General features: G+C 35.8%; 1 protein-coding gene across 1 annotated transcript in view; it reads right to left on the bottom strand.

The window, feature by feature from the left end:
- Positions 1-1,353: 1,353 nt before the first annotated feature.
- The window catches only part of LOC149803306 (2-phosphoxylose phosphatase 1-like), a 37,585-nt gene continuing 12,067 nt past the window's right edge, over positions 1,354-26,871 (bottom strand). Inside the window, exons 3-4 of the mRNA XM_089953003.1 lie at positions 15,527-16,523; positions 1,354-9,140 (exon numbers count right to left, since the gene is read on the bottom strand). Coding sequence (XP_089809129.1) covers positions 8,951-9,140; positions 15,527-16,523 — 1,187 coding nt within the window. The 3' untranslated portion in view covers positions 1,354-8,950. The remainder of the gene's footprint in view (positions 9,141-15,526; positions 16,524-26,871) is intronic.

Below are 26,871 nucleotides of genomic sequence, written 5' to 3'. Positions count from 1 at the left end.
AGACTGGCATCCAATGAATATATTTTAAAGATCTTAATGGCAGAATGCTCAGTATTATGTGTAAACTGGTCAAGCAGTTTTGAGAAGCTGTAAAAAAAATCATTGTGAGCTGATGAAGGACCATAGCATAAACTCATTATGATACAGACCGCTCTGGTGGCCTAGTGGTTAGAACGTCCGCCGATGCGGAAGGTTGTGGGTTTGATCCCTGGCCAAGTCATACCAGAGACTTACAAAAATGGTACAAACAGCTGCCTTGCTTGGCGTTCAGCATTAAGAGGTTAGTGTTAGGACTGGTCGGCCTGTGTCAGGATAATGTGACTGGGTGGGACATCATGCTACATGTCTGCGCATGATGCCTCAGTGCTAGACATCACTATAAACTGCCACATTGCAGACATTGTTGTTAAAGCTACGTTAAAAATCAAAATCACACATCACATTATAATACAAGGGTCAAGAAAATATTTCAAACGATTCAAGCCATTAAGTACATGAGTATGTAATGGATGCACAGATACAATTTGTAAGAAAAATTTGCCAACTTTAAAATGCCGATCTGACTCCATTTTCTTAGAGACACATTGTCTAGTCATAATATAAAAGCAATACAAGTTTTGTGAAGATACTTCAAAAAGATGACTATACAAGTTAATTCTGAACTTGAACAAGGACAGCTTTACAAGTTAATTCCGGTACACATCCCTCCTCACCAAACTTCGTTTATGTGACATATAAATATTTGGGTTTTTTAAAGATTAAAAATGTTCCATTTGCTATCTTAGAAGAGTAAGTGCATGGGTGACTCCTTCTGTTTTGAAAATCAAACAGACTAAAGCAAAAAAGATAGGTGTTGTGTTTGCAATGATCACCCAATCATAATGCCAGTAAAGTTTCTGGAATGCCCATGATTGTTCAATCACCCAATCATGATGCCAGTAAAGTTTCTGGAATGCCCATGATTGTTCAATCACCCAATCATAACGCCAGTAAAGTTTCTGGAATGCCCATGATTGTTCAATCACCCAATCATGATGCCAGTAAAGTTTCTGGAATGCCCATGATTGTTCAATCACCCAATCATGATGCCAGTAAAGTTTCTGGAATGCCCATGGTTGTTCAATCACCCAATCATGATGCCAGTAAAGTTTCTGGAATGCCCATGATTGTTCAATCACCCAATCATAATGCCAGTAAAGTTTCTGGAATGCCCATGATTGTTGTTCAATCACCCAAGGAATAGTAGTGACAACATACCAATGTGCAAGTGAAGATTAGGGCGCATGTCATCAAAACTCCCCATAACTTGGGACGCTTGATGCTGTGAAAGGAAGAAAAGGACAAATTCACACATAACATTAAAAATGGTTTAATCTGTTCACTTAAAGAACCAAACAGTGTAACACAAGAGTGTAACAGAATTGTAACTTATAAAGTTCATCAATCCATCACAGGTAAAGGGCACAATACCCTACCTAACAACACAGAAGCTATGGAATAGTGACTTGTATAAAGTCGACCAATCCATTACAAAATTATAGAAATGCTATAAAATTTAGATCTTGAAAATGAACAAGAAACATATAAACAATAAGAAAGTTCAATATGAAATACAAAGCTGTTACTTTATCATATTGGATGAGTTTGTAGTAGCATTACGTTAACGAAGTTCAATGTGCCTCTAAATTTTGACAATATAAAATAGGACCGAGTATACAACAGGAAGTTACAACTTTCATGAAGTCATTCAACCAGGAAACTTATGCAAGCAAATTATTACCTGCATAAAAACTTTAATGTTTTGCTACATAACAAATTAAAACATCAAAATGCCCAAGTAATATGGAGTTCTGGTTTTTCCAAGTCAAAATGAACACAATGGAGTATGTATCATGGACCTGAAACCTTCCCAAAATTGATCATCTCATAGCAATATTCAATGAACATGGTGTCCCAAAAATTATGTCTTGCCCATGATTAGTAATACTATTTCTACAGGAATGCCAATTACATCAGGGTACCAACTTTAAACATACAGTAATATTACCACTAAGTTTCAGTTGAATACATTAGCTGATGTACATAAAGAAGATAGTGACTTTAACAAACTTGTGTTTTTTTGTTTGGCTGATGTTTTTTCTTTTGCTTACTGGGCACACCATTCTCATGTCCTGGCCACATTTTACTCCAAATCAAATGCCCAACTTATCCTACTTTTTGCAAAGGTTCATCTGTCTGTTTGCAGTTCAGACTGGTCTGCCTTAGATCTTGGGCTAAAAAGTCTAAAATCCATACACAAAATCCAATTCCAACAGCAGGCTAATTTTGGGTGTAAAAAAAAAAAAGTCTGGTCTCAAAAAAGACATTTCTCCCTCTGTATTTTGTAATGCAAGTAGAAAGTCCAGATTATTTATAATTGTACAGCTACATCTGTCTACTTTTCTGTAATACCATCCACTTTAGTGCATCTTAAATAACCTTGGTGCTCCAGAGCTCGGAAGTAGAGTACAACCTTATAACGCATAAATATACCGTATTTACCGCATATGTTGGGACACGATAAAATAATTATTTTTTTTCCTGTCCCGGAACTTATGGTGAAACATTTTTTTCACTTTGGTCATATGTCCCAAGACTTAAGAACGAACTAAATTGGTATTGCATTTGTGCTCTCCCCCCCCCACTGCACGTCGCAATAAAATAGGTAAATAAAACGCTTAATTGACAATAAAAAGAAAGAAACTAACCTTGTGTTGTTATCATTTATTCCTTTTTTTCAACATGAGCATTAAAGAATAAAACATTTCCACGAAATCCATATAAGTAGCGTAGACTTCCATACTGTAGCGTGTATCAATTATGTCCGATACCACACACCATGTTGTTCATTGACATGAACACTGAGAAACAATTGTGTGTGGTTGTGCTCAAAGGTTTGAACATGTTATCCGACTGAAAACTGGAGCCAACAAAGTCACATACAAGAGGGGAATAGTCAACTGATATCTTGAATAAGCCATTCACGCATGACACGGTGTTGGGTGTAAAATAATCAAGATCGAATTATATCCAGGTCTACTGTATGACAATATCTCGCCAAAAAAAATCATCATTTGAAAACACATTCACTTGAGTACAAGTGACAGTCTTTTCACCAGCTAGGGTTACATAATTATCCTTACTATAACAAGCACACATAAGCCCTGGTGGTGAATAAACAGCAAGCAGTTAACTCCTCCTTTGAACCTACCGACAGGACATCAAAGACAAAAGGTTATTTTTATTACAAAGCAGGCGATCTCAGAAGCCGACTCCGGTTACTTTATTTTGTAAAGGATATCAATAAAAAAGTTATTTTATTGCAAAGCAAGCCGACATCGGAAGTTGACTATGGATTCTGTGAAGTGAGCCGACTTTTTTTTTTTTTTTTTTTTTGAATATACAAAGACGGCTGAGATATGGAAGCATACTTTGGGTTCCTTTTCAACTGTATTCACGGGAATTTTGAAACTAAATTTAAACAATGGAACAAATTTTAAAGTGACACAATATAGTGCTTTGTGCACAAATGTCGATGACCCAGCGTCACCCAGAATATTTGGAGAAAATAAAATCATGTGATGAATTCGTTAAGGCCAGAAGAGAACTATACTGTATGGCAACTATACTGTATGGCAGTATCTTGTAAATAAAAATCATTATTTTAAAACACATTCACTTGAGTGCAAATGACAATCTTTTAGCCAGCGTGGGTTACATAAGTATCATTAATATTTACCCGCAGACATCAGTATACCTTTGTATTAATTATTACTAAAAATGCCAAGCACATATAAGCCCTGGTGGTAAATAAACACAACAGGCAGCCAGCAGTAAACTTCTTTGAACTTGCCGACAGGACATCAAAGACAAAGGTTATTTTTATTACAAAGCAAGTAGACGTTGGAAGCCAACTTTGGACTCGGAAGCCGATTTTTTTTAAAGGATATCAATACAAAGGTTATTTTATTGCAGAGCAAGCTGACCTCAGATGCATACTGGATTCTTTTAAGTGTGCCGATTTATTTTTTTAGCTTTGAATATACAAAGACGGCCGAGATATGGAAGCTAACTTTGGTTCCTTTTCAACAGTATTCACAAAAAGTTTGACAATAAAGTAAAACAATGGAACAGTTTATAAAGTTGCTCAATATAATGCTTCGTGCGCGAACATCGATGACCCAGCATCATCCAGAAGATTTGGAGAAAATAAAATCACGTGATGAATTCGTGATGGCCAGAAGAGAAACAGATCATTTCGCCGACAATACGATCATTAACATGGATGAAACTCCAGTGTAATTTGATCGCATTCCTAGATGGACTGACGATAAGATGGGCATCAAAAGTGTGAGAATTAGCAAGACTAGTGCAGATTTGAAAAAAATCTTCCTTTTGTTCTTGCAGTTTCCACTTCAGGTGGTGTGTTGCCTCCAACAATTTTTCACGATATGAGAGAGTTAAAAAAAAGTATTCATGTACCAAAATAATAGACCGTACGTGTGCAGGAGAAGGGTTGTGTTGATGAGATGCTGCTGCATTGGATTAAAGAGTTTTATCTCAAGTACAGTTTTATATTTAAAAAAATAAAATTTCAGTTGGATTGCAATTTCTGACATGTAATTTTCGAATGATTTAAAAGGTGTCCCACAACTTACGACTCGAAAAAAACGATGTGTCCCAGAACATCACAGTGCACAAAAAAATTACTTTTAAAATTAATTTATGGTGTCCCAACAAATACGGTGTCCCAACATATGCGGTAAGTATGGTAGTGCCAGCAGTTAAGGAGTTACATGACTTTTAAAAACTCTTTTATGAAGTCCTACCATTAATGACACCATCTGCTGCAGAAAGTTATACTTTTATCTGATTAAATTTGTGGGATGATTTTCAACACACACACACAGACATATATAAATATATACATTACATGAAGGTAAATTCTACTGTGCAAAATATCTACCACCTACTATTTTAACATGAAAAGATAATTTATAGTTTGTGTTTAAAGATGCATCACTATTTTTTGTTGTTGTTCAATGTTCAATTATTGCAACAATTGTTTTTTCACAGGATTGGGACCTGAAAAAACCCAGTGTGTCTAAATAAGTTCTTGATGATTCATACTATCATTCTGATCTACAACAAAATGTAATCACCAGTACAAGACACAACAATGTAAAATAACAAGGAAGCTGCAAAACCACAGCTTTTCAACACAAATGAAACTAGGATATGTTATTATAAATAATTTTAAAAATCTGTATAAATGGCAGTTTTCAAGTAAAACATGTATAAAAATAACATTTAGACTAGCATTTTATAATAAATAGTTATTTCATATTAATACGTTAACATAGTAACAAAATACCAGCTAACTGGTCAATTTGCCACATGCATGTACATATGGTTTGTCCAATTTAGAAGATGAAGAATAAAGGAATTTCAAACTAAAAGTACTATTCTATTATAAACAACAAACCCATCTTCTTCTCCACATATTTTATTGTGTTTGAAATGCTTCCGCTATCATCACTTCAAGGTAATTTGTATCTATCATCATTCTGATGACGAACGACATAAAACTGAATTTTGTAAAGAATTAAAGAGCTACAGTAAAAAGTTAGTATTTGGCTCAGGTTTGGGTACATAAACCTTATAATCAAACACCGTATGTTGTTAGCATTTACTTCTATCTGAACAAACCACATGTATCATGACCTATGTTGATAGCATCAAAGTAGAATTTCATTCTGACTTTGATCATCACATTAAACAGCTAACAATAAATTAGCCTGAGGTACATTTACACAAGGGTACATAATCCCATACCCCTTCTGTGGGCTATATGAAATTACAGTACCCTCCTGTCAAACTCAGATCAGCAGAACATGAAGCTCTTGCCCCCAAAAAATCTGCATAAAACCTTGCCCTTGAAGTCAGCATTACATGGTGATGGAAACAAACATTATACTGCCAAAAACAGTCTATGCATTAGGCTTGTTTCATGATCTGATGAGCTGCAGAATGAGACAAAAAATCTGGCTAGAGAGGTCAAGTTCATCAAAGGGAGACACTTCAAATGTCTTGTTGCAACAGCAGAGGACACATGTAAATCTTTTATTTGTACAGACTCACCTAGCCAGATTTTCATCATATTTATGGCGGGTCGATCACTGGATATTTCTGTGGCACAAACTGCACTAATGCAGCTTTAAGAGAATTTTTGAAAACTGCCATTCACAGGGAACATGCAAGCAATTTCAGTGCCACAGTAGACAGTTTCGTTACACCGCGCTAACATGGCACCTTGGGAATATCATATACATGTAAATAAATTCTGCACACAAAAATTAAAAAAGTTGAAAACAGAGAAAAAGGACAGACTATAAGTTACATCTAAATCTGTACAATATTTGAATGAATTTCATTTTCCTTCCATCCTACTGTCTGAAATAGATAGCCAGTACCATCACATTCATTGGAACTTTTGGCAACTACTGAACAAAGCCCAAGAAAATATTCTTAACCTTCTGATGGATCAATATTCTGGATGATGTTGAGAACTATTTAAGAGCTCTGCATCTTTTTAGATGCAACAAAAGTTAAAGAGCTCAGGATTAAACAAAAAATAACTGCCCAATACCAGCAGTAGCTTTCTAACAGCCTTCCATGTCTGTTCCCCACTTAAGTCAGTGCATCACTATACACACACACTCTGTCCCACTCACACTGCCAAGTTTATAATAATTATATACAAATGACATTACAATACTTCTTTCATTTCTTGGATACCTGACATTCTGAATCTGAAATCAAAAGGTTCCTTCTTAGTCTTAAATCAAAGCCAGCCATGAAATTTGGACAAAGTAAAAGACAGAACCAAAGTCCTTTTGATGAAACAACATATGACAAAGTTAGACTTCCTATTACTGATACATTATACTAATTTACCAGTAGTACCTATATGAGAGATAAACTGAATATCAAACAAAAGTAATTTGAAATATTTATGAGTTCTATCTAAATCTTAATAGGACCTGAGTAACTTCTTTTACAGTTATCAGTAATGTATCTTATCAATACAAATACATCTGTATAAATATGTGCCAAAAATATTTTTCTTCTCACTGAAGTTACATAATCTAAGGTTTTTCTTCAACTTCATTTCTATCATTGCTTTTAAATGATCAATGTACTATTCCTTGGAATTTCACAACCTCTTTCTCTCAACACATTCATATGTAAAAGATCTTAAGTCTGGACCTACAATGTCATTTATCAGGGTGAATAGTATTCTAACAATAAATAAATAAATCCAACAAAATTTAAAAGCATACTATGTGCACTGAAACAATGGAAGAGCCAGTGACCATAAAACCAACCACAAACCCCAATTATCTGCAAACCATTAACCAGAGACTGTCTAGTAAGTTGGGTGCCTTAAAAAGAGCCAATTTTTAAGATGTCTTAAATAAGGCAATATAGGGTCTTTTAAATGGGGTTTTCCATTGTGGGGTCTTACATGAGACAATATTTGTTCATTTTATACATTTGAATACCAAATGCCATACATTTAAACATCATATGCCTAAGTAAACATTCATACAACCTGTGCAATTAAAATAAACCAACTTTAATGTATTTGTTTTCTCAGATCAGTTTTAGAGTATACTCCAGATAATATGCTGAATGTAAAGAAAGGTCAAAACGCATATGTGGAAAACCATCAAAACGTAAAGCATCATAGAAAAGGACACAGATACTATTGCTATTTTCAACTTTCATGTAAACTATTAAGACAAGAAAAATAGGTTGAAAGATACAGCTGCAGACAATGTCTAAATCAATGCAGAGAGGGAATCCGTATGAAACACAGATAAAACAGAATGTAATCAATGATTACACAGCTCATCTGCATGAAGCATTTAGTAGTCTCAACACTGTAAACATTAATTATCATGCAGAAAATAGAATAAGACTAAAGTAATCTTGACAACAAAAAACTGGTTTACAAGAGTCTGAGAGGAGTTTGTTAGCCCTTTGAACTGTTTTAGTGAATGCATTATTTGAAGGTTTTCAAGTTGATAATTTGGAAGAAAAAAAAATTCCCAGAAGTGGATTTAAATCTTTTGTTGAAAATTCATACAATCATACCACCATCAATTTGCCAAGCAAAATTGGATCAGATTCCTTTCTTTAAAATAATCTGCTTCAAGCAAACCTGACTACTTTCATGTGAGATAGAAAATTTCATAATTAAAAATAATTTCCTCCAAACTCCACCCTGAAATCTATTTCACTTAATGACAGAAATAAAGATGATACTTCTTCAAATGTACAAGAAAGCCATGCAAATGGGATACAATCATGACTATGTTCTGAGTTTCAAATTAACACAAATTACAGAGGTACATCTTCTGTTAACTTGGATACCTTCGTTTTAATATATAATTGTGGAGTAAACAGAAATCCAAATGGCTTTCAAAAATTCTTGTGATGAAAAAAGCTGATCAAAGAATCACCAGCAGGGCTCAACTCAAAAACTTTCATAGCACATAAAAACATTATTTCCTGCTGAAAGATCGGCCATTCATAACTTAAATGTCTTGCTGATACATCTTAGCTGTACAGATTATTTCATAAGACAACCAAAACCAGATTTGAATCTCAAGTACCAAGCAACTATTACATTAGGGTCATCCTATAAGATGTGATTTGATGACTGATGTAGTGTTTCCTTAATTTTATTATTATTATTATGAAGCAAAGAAATAGTGATCTTTGATCATTTTACCTTTATGGGGAGGTATTGACTCTGTCAGTGACCTGTAATAATTGCAATTGCAAGACTCTATCAACTATCAACAATATAGCAGCATTTAAAGATCTAATGCATATAACCAATTTATCTATAGCAGGGCAAGCTGGTCACTTTCTGTCTCAGGAAATCAGCAAGGGCCACCAGAGGGCACATGCCGTGTGTTGCTGTTCTTCCAGCTCCACACATAGACAGCTCCTGGGTGATCACTTTTCCATTCAGAAGAACCCTTACATAAAAGCTTTTAGCCTGACCTCTGTACAGCTCAAATACAAGCCTGCAAATACAAAAAAAACAACTTGTCACCATATAGTTTGTATTTATTATTCCATGGAATATTCCAAATTATCATAATTACACGTACTATTATACAAGATATAAATATTGCTACTGGGCTCTCAACAGATTTTAAAACTCCTCAAGTCAAATGTTTCTTGACCTGAAAATCTCAGGAACCAAAATCTCTCATTTGTTTTTGACAAGCTCATAGTGGGGTTGTTCATATTCATGAAGCAAACTGATGTTTACTATTTCTTGTCTCATGCTAAATAAAGAGAAACACAAAAGCAGACACTGACTCCAACAAGGCCATTACTGAGTTTTGTATAAGTCTTCCTTTTCTATTTGTGTATGAATGGCAGGTCATTTTCTGAGACTGAGACAGAAAACAAATACAATTCTTTAAGCCTTTGTGATTTAATAGTTCACAAAGACATCTAATAAAACATTATTCCAACTTGTTATTCAACCTCAATAAATGAAATAAAACAGCATAATGTTTGGTAAACTCTTTCTGAATCATACATCAATTAAAACACCTGAACTTTTTAATGTTTCACTGACTGAAGCATTGTTGTTGTTTTGGTTTGGTTTAACACCATTATTCTGCACATGATAGGCAGCCAGTATAACTGGAGGAAATGAACCCAGGAAAGCCCTGGTAAGAACCACAGACCTATGAGAAGCTATGCAAGTATCGCTAATTATTAAAACACAATTAATGTTTGTCCACTTATCTTTTACACCTGGCTTCATGACCCACCATATTTTACAGTTTTGTCTAACTGATAATAATTTGATCGGGAATCAAACAAACTGATATCTGACCTAAAGTTAATCCAGATATCTGACCTAAAGTCACAAGTGATTCCCTCTTCTACTATCATACATGTCCAAGATAACCCTGCATGCCTCAATGTGACATCAAAGACCTGTTAGCTCTGCTCAGTTTTTTGATTTCATATAGGTATAATAATATTGGCAATAAGGTGTAAACAGTACCTAACAAATGCCATTAACTGGTACATGCAGCAAATTTGCTAAGGATTGTGCACTCTCAGTAGGAAATTATGCTGCTGTCAAATCAACGGTAATTAAGAATGATGTTCCAACAGTATATTGTAAAAATGCACAGGAATGAATTTGCACGAATCATAAAATGTATCAAATTTAAATTCCAAGCATCAAACTCCAAGGGTATGCATCTATTGTAAACCCTGCTGTCGTATCATTTTAAGCAAGAGGCCAAAGTGGAGCTGATTTGCTTACATACTCAGTAAGCAGATTTGGGTATTAATGAAAAATACATGCTACCACATTTTCAGCATGTTTTGGATGCCAAAAATATAATTACCTTCTTTATCATGTGTAGACATTAAATTTGTTAACTGGTGTTTGAAATTAAACAGGGTAGACAAAGAGACACCTCCCACAACAATGTGCTATCATTTTCACCACACAGTTGGGATACAGAATTTTATCGGCAACCATTAGCATCATCTGAACCTGTCTCTATGGATTTAGTATCTACAATCGTGAAGAAGAGTGCACCAAAGTCATGTAAACTTGATGCAATTCCAACATCATTCCTGCTTGAGTGCTTAGATCCAGTACTGCCTTCACTAACTGATGTTAATAATACCTCTCTCTCATCCAGGGAATTCCCATCATTTTTCAAAATTGCCATTGTAAAGCCTCTGCTGAAGAAACCAACACTCGACCATAACGATTAAAAGAACTACCGCCCAGTTTCTAATCTCCCATTCATATAAAAAAATCTTAGAAAAGGTTGTTCTATCCCAGCTTGTATCTCATCTGAATTCAAACAGTCTGCATATCGCCCTTGCTACAGTACTGAAACTACTCTTCTAAAAGTAGTTAATGACATTCTCTCTGCATTGGATAGTGTAAAGATTACAGTCCTCACCTTGTTCATTTGTCTGCAGCGTTTGACACAACAGACCATATTATATTACTTCACCATCTCCAGCATGCATTTGGCATTCATCATACGGCCTTACTGTGTGTGAAGGGGCAAATTTCTGGCAGTCTATGAAGTACACATTAACTTGGGCCAGAGAACAATTAATTAGATTTATGGGGACAGTTGCATATCAAATCACCATACTGCCATGATCGGCAATGTCTTTTCAAGGGGATAATTTTATTCTTGATTAAGCATTCATTTATTTAGCCAAGAGAGGACTGGTGGAGACAAAAGCTAACTTAGATTCCGTAGTGTAAATGCCAGAATTGAAAGATTCCAGAACACTGTTACCTAAACTACAAGGTGAAGTTGACCACGACTTTGGTGTCTTGGGAAAAAGGTGGAGATATATTTGATTCTGATTGGTCATGCTAAATTAAGGAGGCATCTTTCACATGAAACTCTTTGGGCATTAAATATTGTCTTCATCGAAATTCACATCAGTCTAAGCTTTTTGCAAGAGAAAACAGGTGTAAGAACACGCCGAGAGTAAATTCTCTTGTAAAACTGTTGCCCAAGAGGACTGTTGTCGAGGAAAACCAACGAACAAATTTGTCGGTAGAAGCGAGGAACGCTTGAAAGCTCAAAGGTATTTGTGACAATTCCATGTAATTTGTTGATGCCCATATATAATGCTTTGCTGAATTTATTTACTTATATTTGCATGAATCTATTTGCTACCTTCGTATATCAATTTGCATTACGTAGTATAACTGTGCTGAGTTTATGCATAGGAAGTCGTACATTAATCTTCTTTAGATAAGTCTGACGAATTGTTTGAATTTGTCGTCTTATTTGCGTAAGAATTAGGTTCTAAGAATTTCATGCATTACATTAGTTAATATGAGTTATGAGAATCCATGTGAATTCACCGAATTTAGAAGGTTTCATGCATGATTAAGGTCGAGTGTGTATTGACTGAAATTAACACTGTTAAGCTATGAAGCGTGATTTCATGTATGTATAGACCTGAATGTGTGTACTTACTGAACATGACGTAGTAAGGCATATAATGCATTTCATTCATTCACTTGTGTAAACTGAGGGTGGCTCGGAACCCTTATGCCCCATGTGTAGTGTTAGTGCGTGATGAATTAGCCATTAAACTAAGGTCGTTATAGGACATGTGGGGCCTACTGATAGCCTTGGCATCTGTTTAGCACCAATAGTAAGATCTGATAACGAGAGGGGATAATGCAAACACCTGCATCATAAACAACAGAAAATTTAGGTTGTCTCTGTTTTTTTTTAAAGGGAGAAAATAGCTCTTGTAATGTATTATCTCTAGAGACGTATCCTGTAACGTATCATCTCTGAGACGTATCATCTCTGAGATGTATTATGTGACATTATTATCTCTGAGACGTATTATCCTGAGATCCCGGTATCTGTGAATCTATGTGCTATGCACAGAGTTGACGGCAGAAAGTGGCAAGACAGAGGGAAGTCAAGGGAACAGCTACAGTGAAAGTGGAGTGAACCGGAGAAGCAGGTTATGCAATTGTACAAGGCCTTGACTTCAATTGTTCACTCGATCTATGATGAACTAATTCTATCAGTAAACAGATAGGCTCCTTTATTTAAATATAGTTGTGTTTGTAATTCGGTGAAAGTTTTATTTCTCGAAGCAGAGTATATTCCTGATGTATGTTCATTAGTACTTTCAAGGCTGGACTATTGTAACTCAATTCTGTCTGGTTCATCCCAATATCTACTTCAGAAACTTCAAAACACAGCTGCTCAGATCATACTTAGAGTACCACAATCAGAGCACACCTCCCTGCTGCTCTGTACCCTACACTGGCTATCCATTCGATCCAGAATCAAACACAAAATTTGTTCACTGTGCTACGTTTCACTGATGGACTCCAGTCCAACATACCTATCTGACCTCACCCACGTGTACACACCAGCAAGATACTTAATGCTCCTCTTCTGACAATCATATACTCATTATTCCCACTATGAAAACAAAGTCATATGGACAGCGTTCTTTTGCATACCAGGGCCCAGCAATGTGGAATGAATTGCCCACTGAACTTAGACACAAAGACAGTGATCACATTCAAGAGTGCTCTCAAAACTCACTTATTTCGACTGCACAAACAAACTTAAAGACCTAATAATGTTTCTTACCTTAAATATTTTCAGCATGTTTTTTATGTTTTCTAATTTCATGGTGAGGTTTTTTTGTAATCATATCAGGATATATGTTTTTTATGTTATTTTTGTTGTCTAATGTTGTAAAGCGCTTAGAGCTTCTAAATAAAGATTAGGTGCTATACAAAAGTCATTATTATTATTATTATTATTATTATTAAGTAAAAGAAGCATTTTCAACCTTTAAATGTAGAGTAATGAATGAAAAAATGACATTACTTGATTATTTTTATTTATCTGATACATGTACATCCACCAGAATATGCAGTCATACATCTATTAGTACCACAATCTTATTTGTATTTTTCAGGATAAATGCACTATTAGTAAAACACTGCTGAACCCTCTACATTACAAACATAATGCAAACTTTATTTCTGTGAATGAAAAAAAACCCCAAAGAAAACATGAAAAAACTATTTCGGAAATTTAATTCTTTGGGTATTTATCATAAATTATGGTATCAACAGTGGAAATACATCTAAGACTGTTACTTTAAACAACAAGAATGAAAGACTCCTTACGGATTTGTGTTTGTACACATTCACAGGTAGGGTCAATAACAAGCAAGAAGTAACACACCAGTACAAGACAGTGGGATTAATATGTTGATATCCTTGAAATAAAAGTGGTTCCCACTTCTTTCCCTTTTTTAAATATTTCTTAACCTAGCCATGGGTAACTCCAAAAAAAAAAAGCTTAGCCTACAGACTTGAAACAATTTGTTTGTCAGAGATTGTTTTGATGCATGTCAGTGATTTTAAGGTTACATTTGATAATTGTTGATAATTTATGGTGCCCAAAATCTAAGTGTTTAAAAATGTGCTGAAAATACAATGGTTAAATTAACTGCCAAACTTTATGTTATGTTGATTGTGCTTAGTTTTATTTTATTTTCACAAATATTCTTTCTAAAGAGAAAGTTATAATTAATGCAGTTTCTTGCTCTTAATCAAAGTCCTCCAAGATGCTGATGATATAAACCCAAAAGACCAAAAATATGGCTTTAAGAGGGGGCAGGCCAAGTTAAACAAATACAAGATCACTTCATCAATCTTGCTCATTAGTGAAACCTCCATGATCCTGATGATGGAAGCATACATCTCAAATTTAATCAAAATCAGATCATAAAAATAGGTTCCTATATGGTAAAAACCTCAGCCAACCTGATTCAAGATCAACTCCTCAACATGTATGTATTTCACTGAACTTACAGAAGATACTGATATTAAAAGCATATATTCCAAGCTTGATCATCATGTGAGATCACCAAATTAATGTCTGGATCTCACTCATCTACAATACTGATGATATAAGCATATATTCCAAGTTTGATCATCATGTGAGATCACCACATTAATGTCTGGATCTCACTCATCTACAATACTGATGATATAAGCATATATTCCATGTCTGATCCAAACTGGATAAGAAATACCTCAATATTAAATTGGTTTGCCTATCCAATGCAAGATTATCTCAATATTGTGCATAAAGTGAGAGATAAAGAGATATAATGTCTGCCTAATGTTACCAATATCTACTGTACCTACCATATTTTTGTTAACCGAATTGCCTTGACTTCATGTACTAATAAAAAATCAATTTGTTCAAGCAGAGCTGGAAATTAATGTTGAGTATGTACCATGATGCATACAAATTCTCGCCCAAAGCAACTTAGTAAACAAGAAATAGCATTGTTTTAAACAGACAAGAGCAGTTTTATAACATTCAAGTGCTAAGACTGTGCACTGTTGATTTTTACCCATGTTCTCAGAAATGTGCCAAAAAAGTTTTAACATTTATATTTCTGGACATTTCAATTTTCCTATACCAATTTTCTAAATACCGCAATAATGTCATTAAGTACCGAGTGTCTGATATTTATCACAACAGTTATCATCAAGGATATTATCATAATTTAATGCTTTTGCCACAAAGTACCAGTCACATTTCTGCAATCAAGCATGACAATCCAACTATAGTTTGTTGTCTGTTGATGACTTTCACAATGTTTATGGCTTGATCAACAAATCTTAATGTTTCCGACAATGATCCATGCTGCAGTGACAGTCATGTCTTGCTATATGCAAGAATAAGTGGGGAAAAAAAAAGAGAAAAAAAAGGATGTATTTAAACACTTTAAATGATAAAAGCAATGGCAGAAACATTGTTCATGATTAGGAATTCTTAATGGGAAGTGAATGAACAGACCTAAAACATGCAGTGCTACTTACCTGGTGGCAGGGGGTATGTGTTCCTCAATAGCTGTTCCTAGGCTGGTAAGAAGACTAAGGAGAAACGTAAGGTCTCCTGAATACAGGTGAATCTTTTTATCCAACCATCTTTTACTGTACATGTTCATTACCATGGTTTCAAGAAATGGGTAGGAGTAACTGTCAGAGAATCCTCTGAAGACTGGATCCTTGGACAGGGTTATAAAATGCTCAAATGTTTTGTTTATCAACAGAAGTATTCCTTCTTCTGCAAACTTCATAAAATGACCAGTAAGCTTGTGATACTGATTGTTTTGGCCATTACAAACTAGAGGCATTAAAAGATTATACTGCTCTACAGCTGATAGTTGTCCTCTCCTTGGGCTGTTTAAAGTCTTTTCCACCTCAGCCATGGGCATAAAGTCATCTTTGAATATGAAACGTCCCTGCTGCACAGCTCTCTGAATCTGAGGCAAAAGTTCATCGAGATAATGACAATGGCAACTATCAACAGAAGAGTTTATCGATGAACAGAAATTCTCAGATGATTTCTGAATCAAAGTCTTAATGAGTTGCTTCTCTGGGAGAAATCCATGCAGAAAAGCCAAAAGACTCTGAAAAGCAGCTGATGTAGTAATGCTATGAACGTCCAGAGTGTCAGCCCTAGGCAGATATCGATTACGGAAGGATCTGAAAAAGTATGCTTCTTGAAGATTACGGCCCACTGTAAGAAACTGCACTACACCCTTAGGGGTCAATTGACCCTCATGACAGACTTCTGAGCTGGATGAAGCGGGAAAAACCTTGAAGCCTAACTTTTTTCGGTTGGATGCAAAGTACAGATCGGAAGTTTCTTTAAAGCTTAAATAGTCAGCATTGTTTTGTTCATAATTTTCAAACATGCAATTGAATTCTGGAGGTTGAATGACAAAACCTTGACTTCTGGTGAATGGTGACATCTCACTGGGGGTCAGGACCACATGTACTTCCTCCAACTGGTAGTCTGCGAAAAGCTCACCTACAACAATCCATGAAGTCATTGTTAGTAATATGCAGGGCAGACATATCGATTATATTTCAATGTGCTGTTATTTTTTCCATAAATATAATCTCCTACAGTGTAACTAAAAATTAGAAGATATCTGTTTCAAACAGGTAAATTACAGATTTATTTCCAAGTGGGTGAAAAACTCCAGAATTTTCAATAGCTGCTTTGCCACTTGTGAAAATTTTAAAGGCTTTCACTAATGAGATGAAATATGTTATTCATTTCAAGCATGCAAATTATCTTATTATTTTATACTCAAACATATTGGCTAGCAATATGTATAACTGAATGAAGTAGCAGATGTTTACTCTCTCCCTTGAGATGTTGGGTTTTACCATTTATGTTTAACTGTGTTTTGTGCATGTTTGCACAGAAAATACATGTATCAACAGTAACAATTCTCCTTCCTAATTCAAGGTAAAACAATATATTAAAAATAAAACAAAATCTGAACAAAAAAGTAGATACACATTGTGGGATTTGAACTTCATTTGGATGTGAGAAAGCCATAATTAGCACTTGACTAAGCTGGCATCTAAAATTAGCTCAGATAACTTGGGTATGATGACATCTACTGACAGGGTAGTGAAAAAATGTTTCCTATCTGTGAATTATCAAGATTATTCTCTTGAAAAAATCGAGTAATTATTCATGGCCTAGCATAAAACAAATGAATGTTAAATACAAAATTTCTACAGCATGCAATAATGATCATAGAGGTATCTTTTTGTAATGTCTAGTACTTGCAAAGATGCATTCCCTCACCAATTTTCATGAATCTGTGAAGAATAACATACCAAAAATGTGACCATGAGCTAAAGGCAAAAACTTACCTAAGCATGTACATTTGAAAAATAATCATGATGAGGTTTTGTTTGTTCTGTAATGGTGTCATATATATATATATATATATATATATATATATATATATATATATATATATATATATATAAGCATATCATCATCAATTTCATAGTTCTAGCATAACAGTATGTAAGAAAGGAACATAACAAAATCTAACACATGACAGTTGAGTATAAAGTATGGGCCATAATGACCTACTTCTACAAAAAAGGGAATAATGTTCATCAAGATGAATCCCTTCATGAAGTTTCATTATATCATTTCAAATAGGATAACATATACAATATATCCAGTGCACCATGCAGAAAACCTATCTGGTCATGAGCCAAGTGCAAAACCTTTACCTAAGCAAGCAAAATGTGAAATTTGGCTCAGTGACCTTGTTTTTTTTTTTACATAGGTGTGGTTACTAACATGGATGCAAACTTTTAGAAGCCATACACTGGGGATTTGAGACCTCCAAACATGATACATGTATTTTGCTAAGTTACGGAGCAGCAATGTTTATCTTATACCACAGGTGTCACATGAGAGTGGGTCAAGGAACCCCCTGGTAGCATAGCAGTATTTAGGTGACTATCACCATAATACTGTCAGTAGCCTTGGTACAATGAGGAACAAATCTGTATATGGATGCATTGGGGACAATGAACTCTGGATAAAAATGCTTCAGCACCTATAGCAGGGTAGTAGTAGCATTACAGTGGTACAATTATTTTGGTTCAAATTAGGGTCAACTCCATATATAACCCCATGACTATATCCTGTGGCAAACATATGTGCCACAATAAATACCTCTTGGTGACCAACGATGAGGTCCAACATGAAGTTACTTCATAAGCCCTCATTCCACTGATGACTGTTCCCCACAAGGGAATTTTCACATGCATGCATCCACATTTGCAACCTGTTCCCCACAAGAGAATTTTCACATGTGTGCATCCAACAACTGCAATCTATGTGAGCCCCCAAACAAAATTCTGGTGAGGAGTCCGAGTATAATTTTACTGCAGATTAATGCAGTGCCCTGAGCCTGCAGTTCAATAGTTGCACTGTATAACAGTACCAAAAAATCAATGCACTGATGAACGAAGGTGTTTGGTAAATTTTGTCAGAAGAATCATTCCGTATCTGTGTGGAGACGTCATTAGTTTTCCACCTCAACCAACTACTGAATCTTGAACTCTGCCATGCTAATTATTTTTCTTTGAAAGCCACCAAGTACAGTGATGCAAATGTGCTGTGATTACTTAGGACAGCTGTGAGAATTTCAGAATAGACATGTATTTGCAAAAGTAATAGTAATTATTTTTCTGGTAATGCAGGCCACACCAGTTACTGCTGATATAGCTTGACTGCAATTTCACCTGGCATGCCTATGATAGTTGCCATTCCCATGATACCAAGGTCAACAGTTGTTGCTGTAGCAATATACCTGACAAGGAATTCGCAGTGAATATGTCAGTGAATCTAACTTCATTGCTGTAGCATAATCTTCGAGTTAAAATTTTCATCTTCCTTCTGGATGTTTGGGTAAACTGATTCAATGATTCCAAGCTGGTGTCAACATGGTATTAACACACTGGAGTAGTGGTCCCAACAGTCAATTTCAATTTGACCCATGACAAGACTATTTTGGAAATTCTGTTTATGCCACTCTCACATAAACATTGGATGGTAAGCACCATAATGTCACCATCTATGCCAGCATTCCCTATCAGCTGGTCCAGCACCCCCAGCACTAAATTCCACATCATCATCACATGGCTGTTCAGAATCCATTACATATGTGTAATAATAAATCTTAAAAACAAATACAAAGGACAGTACATTACCCTTCAGGACAGATGCTGAGCCCTTCAAACTGAATTTCATCTCCAGTGACTAATAATGTTGATACTAGCTGTATGAGAAATTTGTCAACAATACTACCCAGTTGGTTGACAAGTGATATTGGTGAAAAAAGGATAAGATGCTGGTGATTATTTATCAACATTGTTTAAGATACACAAGAATGATCCATGTCATCTCATCAAAACCATTTTCAAGAGGATGGGAAACAGTAGGTCATTTGTTAAACTTAAGTGGTCAGTTTTCCCCCATTTCACTGGTTAATATTCCCTGAACCTGGCTCCATAAATTTACTACAAATAGCGGTCAGGCGAGTTCTGATTGCACCTAGGCATACTTCACATCCGTATAATTTTTTTAAAAAAATTCCATTGACACCTCAGAGTTTCAGATTCCCTGGTTCTTAATGACCAGTCAGGTTCATCATGGTGGCTCCTCATGGCTTCAAAACAACATTGTTAATGCCCCTCCCCCATAACAGAACTGCAAATCCAAACTCTGGTTCAAACACATAATGGTAGATCCAGATTCACTGGAAGTTGCGTCTGATGTGGGGCAAAGAAGTTTACGTTTGTGGAACCTTCAAGGTCCATTGGGACCAGGTCTAAAAACACTTTTGGTTTTCTGATTATTGCTGCTGCATTAATGAAGCTACATGGGGCACAGTGGAGTAAATATCCTGGAGAAAGCATATCCTTGCATACAACTACAGCTGGAATGAGACATAGCTGGATATATGAATGAACACTAACTGTCTTGAGAACAGAGAAGAACCTGCAAACCACATCAATGCTGCATGTTACCAACATGATCTTGCTTATGAAACATTAAATGATATCTACGCATCATGCATGCATGACTTGAACAAAATCAATAATACAACTAGAGAAAGAATAGTCAGTTGGATCATCAAAGAAAGTATGAAAGCCAAGATTGCACTTGGCGATCACACAACTCACTGGAGGCAAAGCATACTGATGTATGCGTTTATGAATAATTTATCCCAAAATAATCTTGTAATAATACATAATGTTAACTGATATTTATCTTGTGATTGAACTAAATTTATGTGAAGTTTATGAAATACAAAAGATGCTTACCTTTGAAATACACAATCTCACCTGCAAACACTTAAATTCTGATATTCAAACATTCTTAAACTTGCAATTTCAGTGCCAATGGTTTCTTAGGATTGTAGGGAAATAACTCATTTCAGTATTTTACCATGAACTGAACAAAATATATAAGAAGTGTCCTTAAAATTCCTCTTAAAATATTTTGAACAATAACAATCTGACATGACAAAAACGTCAAAATACTTACTCTAGTGTGTCTACCTAAATCATTTGTCAGTCTTCATCACAACACCCTCCACCAATTTTCAAAAAAGGATCAGAAGACATTGTAACCACTTTTAATTCCTTTATTACTTGTATCACTTCCAAAATATCCCGAATTTGGTCTTAAACTCCCCAAATTCCAACAATAAGGTAATCAATTAACAATGTGTTGTGTAAATAGTCAACTGTTATTTCACTTTGTCAGGCATCATTGCACTGGTTGTTTTACTGGTGGAACCTTTCCAGTCCCCACTAGAATGGTACTGGCTGGTTTTCCTAATGTCCTGATAGAACACATACAAATACCATGTAAGTGAGGGTGGGAGGTAAATAATTTTTGTACACAAATTCTTTCAGTTTTCAAAAGCAGTAGATTTGAACTATAAAACAGTATGTGCTGCAGCTTAGGCCACTTGAGTGGTGTCTGCTTGTAGCAAACTTGGTAGTCTCCTGGCTAGAGAGCTTGGGTGCCTTGTAGCAGCTGGCAATGATCACATACTTATACATCAGCCATCCAATCCTGTCATGCAGCAGGAAGAAGATTTTGGCCTGGGGCACCTCAGTAGGGGTTAAGACATTAGAACTTATATAAATGAATCTGCATGATGCCAGCAGGAGATCTGCCACATAGCCCAATTTTTCAGCCATGTGTATGGGGGCCCTAGCAGCTGCTGCTAGCTATTTAGCTAAGGCTTCTCCCTTCCAATAACCCCATGGGCTATAATAGATGCAAGATGGGCCTCTATGACTCTAACTATTGGGCCCTTCTTCAGATGGATGCTTGCCCTCCAACTGTGAGCTTGGCCTTAATCCAGCACAAAACAAGCATGTGACTAAGCTGTAGAATTCTTATTTTAAAATTTGTAAAGCGGTATTGATTTGTCCTTTTCCTGATGCAACATGTTCTTTAATTTAACAAAATCCCTCTCCTCTAACATTTTTAGTCATAAGATTTGAAAAGTTGCGGCAATAAAGCCCATTTCACTTGATAATATTTGGCACCATGTTTGTTTTCCAGTATAGACTGGTTCACTACACAAGTGTGTATCAAACTATAATTAATCTCTGATGCAAGGTTTCATATTCAAGAAACCCATGTTCTCTTCTATACATATGTACAGTTACTATAAATAGAAAATAAGGAAAGTGTTCAAGTACATAGCCAAATGGTCACACATATTGACAATATCAAGATCTGCAGATGGAGGCCTATGACAGATCAATGTCACATGACAAAAGCCTTGAACTGTATTAGTTATTTTGTGTGTTGCTTTCTCCTGATGTTGCCAGATATAAGCTTTGACCTGAACTTGGAAATGCATCTTCATTTTTTCTTCTTTTTCACGAACTGAATGAGTACCTTAGAGCCAATTTTATTACCTGGGTAATTATGAATAGGCAGGTACCCGATTACCTGGACACCCATTTACACCTTTAGTTTTGATGCCCAATTTGCTTTTCTGATATCAAGTAAATGCAAAATTTCTGCAGTGCAAATGGTGTCATCCTAAAAAGATGATTACTACTGTGTAGGCATGGGCCTAGGATGTGGGGAGCAGACTGAATGTGCTTTTCTAGTCTAGAACTTTAGCGGATAAAACATTATATGTAAATGGAGTGTAAATCCATCTGGGAAAAAGTAAGTTATGCAATAACAACAGGTATTATATTACTGATATTAAAGATTTACCATCTGAGGAAAACAAGCAAATGACAAAGTGCATTCATTTAGATAACTTCATTGGAGCCAAAAGTAAGGTCGCAAGTATTCTTTATTGACACATTATCTTGGCAAGACTATAATGTATCTAACAAACCAACTGCACGAAATTTACTTAGTTGTATATCTCTCTATAGTTTTCTTAATTTCTTAACAACACACTGGTAAAATGTGAAATGTTGCTCACAGTAATCTTTTCTGTACAGGTGTGCTACTAATAGACAATTAAAACACATACAAAAGACAATGTGTAAAATATGGGTCACAATTACCTACTCTTTATAAGGGTGTGGTACTAACAGAGATGCATACAATCATCATGTATGAAGATTCTAGCATGAACAGAGCTGAAATAAAAAACCTGAAAGGCATAGCTAGTGAATAGTGACACATGGATCACTGCAACTTGAGTGACACAGTTTGGTACTTCAGGAGCAGCAGTAAGATTTTTAATGTGGCTGTTGTGCCAGCCGTACTAGACAAAAGATTGGCGCTATTTTGACTTACAATCACCTGGACTTTTAGTGAAAAATTCAGGTTGATATGAATATCTAGCAGTATTGATTTTCAAGATGGCCGTATTAGATATCAGATTAGCATTCTTTTGATTTAAGACCAACTTGATTTCATTAGAAGATTTTTTCATGAGGCTCCCATCTTGAAGACTTTCTGTCCATGAGTGGTAGTGATAATGAGTTTCAAGACAGCTGCCATAGACTGATAGAGGAAATATTGGATGTCGGATCAGCATGGTTTTCGTTTATGACCAGACCAAATATACAATATAAGAAGACTTTCTGTGAAAAAGACATAGTGATATGACCATTCATTCAGAATGAGTAGTGATAACAAGATTTTCAAAATGGCTAAAGGTGGTGGCCATGTTCATGCTGGATACCTGAGCAAAACCATTTTCATTTACACCAACCAGACTTTAAGGGATGAATGTGTGTACTATATTTCATGTCAATCCTTCAAGTAGTTTATGAGAAAGTGAAATAACAAAATAATACTGGTCTAGCATATCCCTGCGCTATATTTTAATAGATAACATGTCTGATATATTTTCTTGAAAGGAAAGCAATTTCTGACCCATGAGGAGAGTTAACTCTGAACAAGACTTATCTCAGCAAGCCTCATCCCCGACACAAATCTTGTCTCTTATGAGATTTCCAAATTTTGCCCACATAAACATGAATTGGAACAACTGAATTAATTTGAAAATCCATTGTCACACCGTGTTTCAAAAACCTGTTGCTTGCTTCAAAACCGTTAGGGAGATGTCAGAATTGTGAGTGGATCAACTCTCTGAACTCGGATATCATGGTGTATAAACATGGAAGTATCATATTCAGTACCGTATACCAACATGTCTGCCAATTCTGCACATCAGGTAATTCTGTGCAACGATACGTCATTTCTGTAAACATTGGATCACGTGTTATATTGGATCAAAAATCCATTTTGTATCAAGAAAGAACGATCATACTTTAATCAAGGAAAGTGATATTCGTAAAGTGTACAAAAACATCCCACATTTAGACTCAAAACGCACATGAAAATGTGATTTCTAAATGTCAACATGCAGACCCATTCCATGACCTTCTTGAACCTGTAACCCAAAAAATCCTATTTACTATGCATCTTTTAGAATCAAACAAATACATTATATAAAATGGCATTGTTACCTTGAATTTTGTAAGACTAGCTATAAACCTGACCTAATTATATGACTGAACTGCTGACAGAAACAGTCCAAAGTAATGTATTTCATTTCTATAGCCCAAAGGATAAACATTACATCTTTTCAAAGCTGTGCGCAGAATAGGCTGAAATATCACGAGTCATGAAAACACGAAGGTGATATCCCGTGTGTCCAAAATTAATATTATTTTGAACAGAATATTCTGGTGACAATTGCCTCTTTTCAAATGGTAAACATTGCAGTGTTTTATTTTCATCAATCGGTCAAATTTGGTATGTGTTTTGCTTCGGAAACCTTAAGATGTGCAGAAATGCCCGACAGCACTGTATACTCTGATATTAATGGTGTATAAACATGAAGTATCATATTCAGTACTGTATACATATTAATTTTAAATTGTTTCATGTTTGCAAATGTGAATCTGTACATTGGTGATATGCGCTGGTAGGTCGTGTTCACCGGTATCTCGTACTCTTAATGATATGCACTGGTAGGCTGTGTTCAACTGTACCTTGTACTCTTAATGATATGCACTGGAAGGCTGTGTTCACCAGTACCTTGTCCTCTTAATGATATGCACTGGTAGGCTGTGTTCACCGGTATCCTGTCCTCTTAATGATATGCACTGGTAGGCTGTGTTCACCAGTATCTTGTACTCTTAATGATATGCACTGGTAGGCTGTGTTCACCGGTATCTTGTACTCTTAATGATATGCACTGGTAGGCTGTGTTCACCGGTATCTTGTACTCTTAATGATATGCACTGGTAGGCTGTGTTCACTGGTATCTTGTACTCTTAATGATATGCACTGGTAGGCTGTGTTCACCGGTATCTTGTACTCTTAATGATATGCACTGATAGGCTGTGTTCACCGGTATCTTGTACTCTTAATGATATGCACTGGTAGGCTGTGTTCACCGGTATCTTGTACTCTTAATGATATGCACTGGTAGGCTGTGTTCACCGGTATCTTGTACTCTTAATGATATGCACTGGTAGGCCATGTTCAGCATTATCTTGTACTCTTAATGATATGCACTGGTAGGTCGTGTTCAGCATTATCTTGTACTCTTAATGATATGCACTGGTAGGCCGTGTTCACCATTATCTTGTACTCTTAATGATATGCACTGGTAGGCCATGTTCACCATTATCTTGTACTCTTAATGATATGCACTGGTAGGCCGTGTTCACCATTATCTTGTACTCTTAATGATATGCACTGGTAGGCCATGTTCACCATTATCTTGTACTCTTAATGATATGCACTGGTAGGCCGTGTTCACCAGTATCTTGTACTCTTAATGATATGCACTAGTAGGCCGTGTTCACCGGTATCTTGTACTCTTAATGATATGCACTGGAAGGCCGTGTTCACCAGTATCTTGTACTCTTAATGATATGCACTGGTAGGCTGTGTTCACCAGTACCTTGTACTCTTAAGGATATGCACTGGTAGACTGTGTTCACCAGTATCTTGTACTCTTAATGATATGCACTGGTAGGCTGTGTTCAGCATTATCTTGTACTCTTAATGATATGCACTGGTAGGCTGTGTTCACCGGTATCTTGTACTCTTAATGATATGCACTGGTAGGCTGTGTTCACCAGTATCTTGTATTCTTAATGATATGCACTGGTAGGCTGTGTTCACTGGTATCTTGTACTCTTAATGATATGCACTGGTAGGATGTGTTCACCAGTATCTTGTACTCTTAATGATATGCACTGGTAGGCTGTGTTCACCAGTATCTTGTACTCTTAATGATATGCTCTGGTAGGCTGTGTTCACCGGTATCTTGTACTCATATTGTTTAAGTGTTACAATCTTGAATTGTATGTGGTACAGTATCGGAACAAAAAATATTTTATTACATTTCACGCTTTCTTTTTGTTTTTTAGAATCCTAATCAAATCAATTAATATCAATCTGACCACCCTCCATATATGCCAAGAATTTAATAGTATCTAAGTACCTTATGTATAACGATATTTTGTCAGCATAGATATTTCTATGATGCCCGAGATTTGAATCACCTTCGGCAAATGATGCATTATTTTTGCTGAAGAAAAATAATCATTGTGTATCATCACACATTTTATACTGACATCTACAGGCTTCCATAGATTTTCTACAACTTTACTGTCCAACATAGTGATATAGTGTCCAGCATAGTGATATAGATCATTTAGTCTTCCATGTATCTAAAGAAAAAAGCACCAGTCTCAAGTATTTTACAGCTGTGGGCCCCACCGTGAAAGTGAAAAGATAAGAGAAAATACAAAGGATGTAGTTCATTTAACTGGTTCTGGAGTGACATAAAGATCAATATCATTAATAGTTTTTAAATCCATCCATATCTGAACAGGATATATAATACATTTTGTTACCATTAAAAAGCAAGTCCTTAAATTCAACCGGCAATTGCTGTTAAGTGTTTGAGCTTTCTGTTTGTTTTTGCTGTGAGAGAGAGAGAGAGAGTGTGCATGTCCCCAGGGCACCTGCTCGCTTACAGTGGTGACTGAAGTGTATTCTGGGAGGAATACCATCATTCACAGGGAACAGGAGGGAGGGAGGAAGGGAGAGAGAGAGAGAGAGAGAGAGAGTGTGTGTGTGTGTGATATTTTGGTCAAGATTTCAGCAAGAGTACAAAACTCTGGAAACAGCTTTTGCGTCTGTTGACGATATGCCTACTCACATCTTGCAAAGATCTGTACTACAATTTGAAAGCATAGACTTGAACTGATGAATGGATTGTCTAGCAGTTGGAGCATTAATTTGGTCATATCAAGCAAGAAATCTTTCCAGTGCATTACAGCCATGCTGCCTGATCATC

The sequence above is a fragment of the Sinohyriopsis cumingii genome, chromosome 3 (assembly GCF_028554795.1).
Source record: "Sinohyriopsis cumingii isolate HCF-2022 chromosome 3, ASM2855479v2, whole genome shotgun sequence".
NCBI lineage: Eukaryota > Metazoa > Mollusca > Bivalvia > Unionida > Unionidae > Sinohyriopsis > Sinohyriopsis cumingii.
Note: the sequence above shows the minus strand (reverse complement) of the source record. Positions and strands in the feature narration are given on the sequence as shown.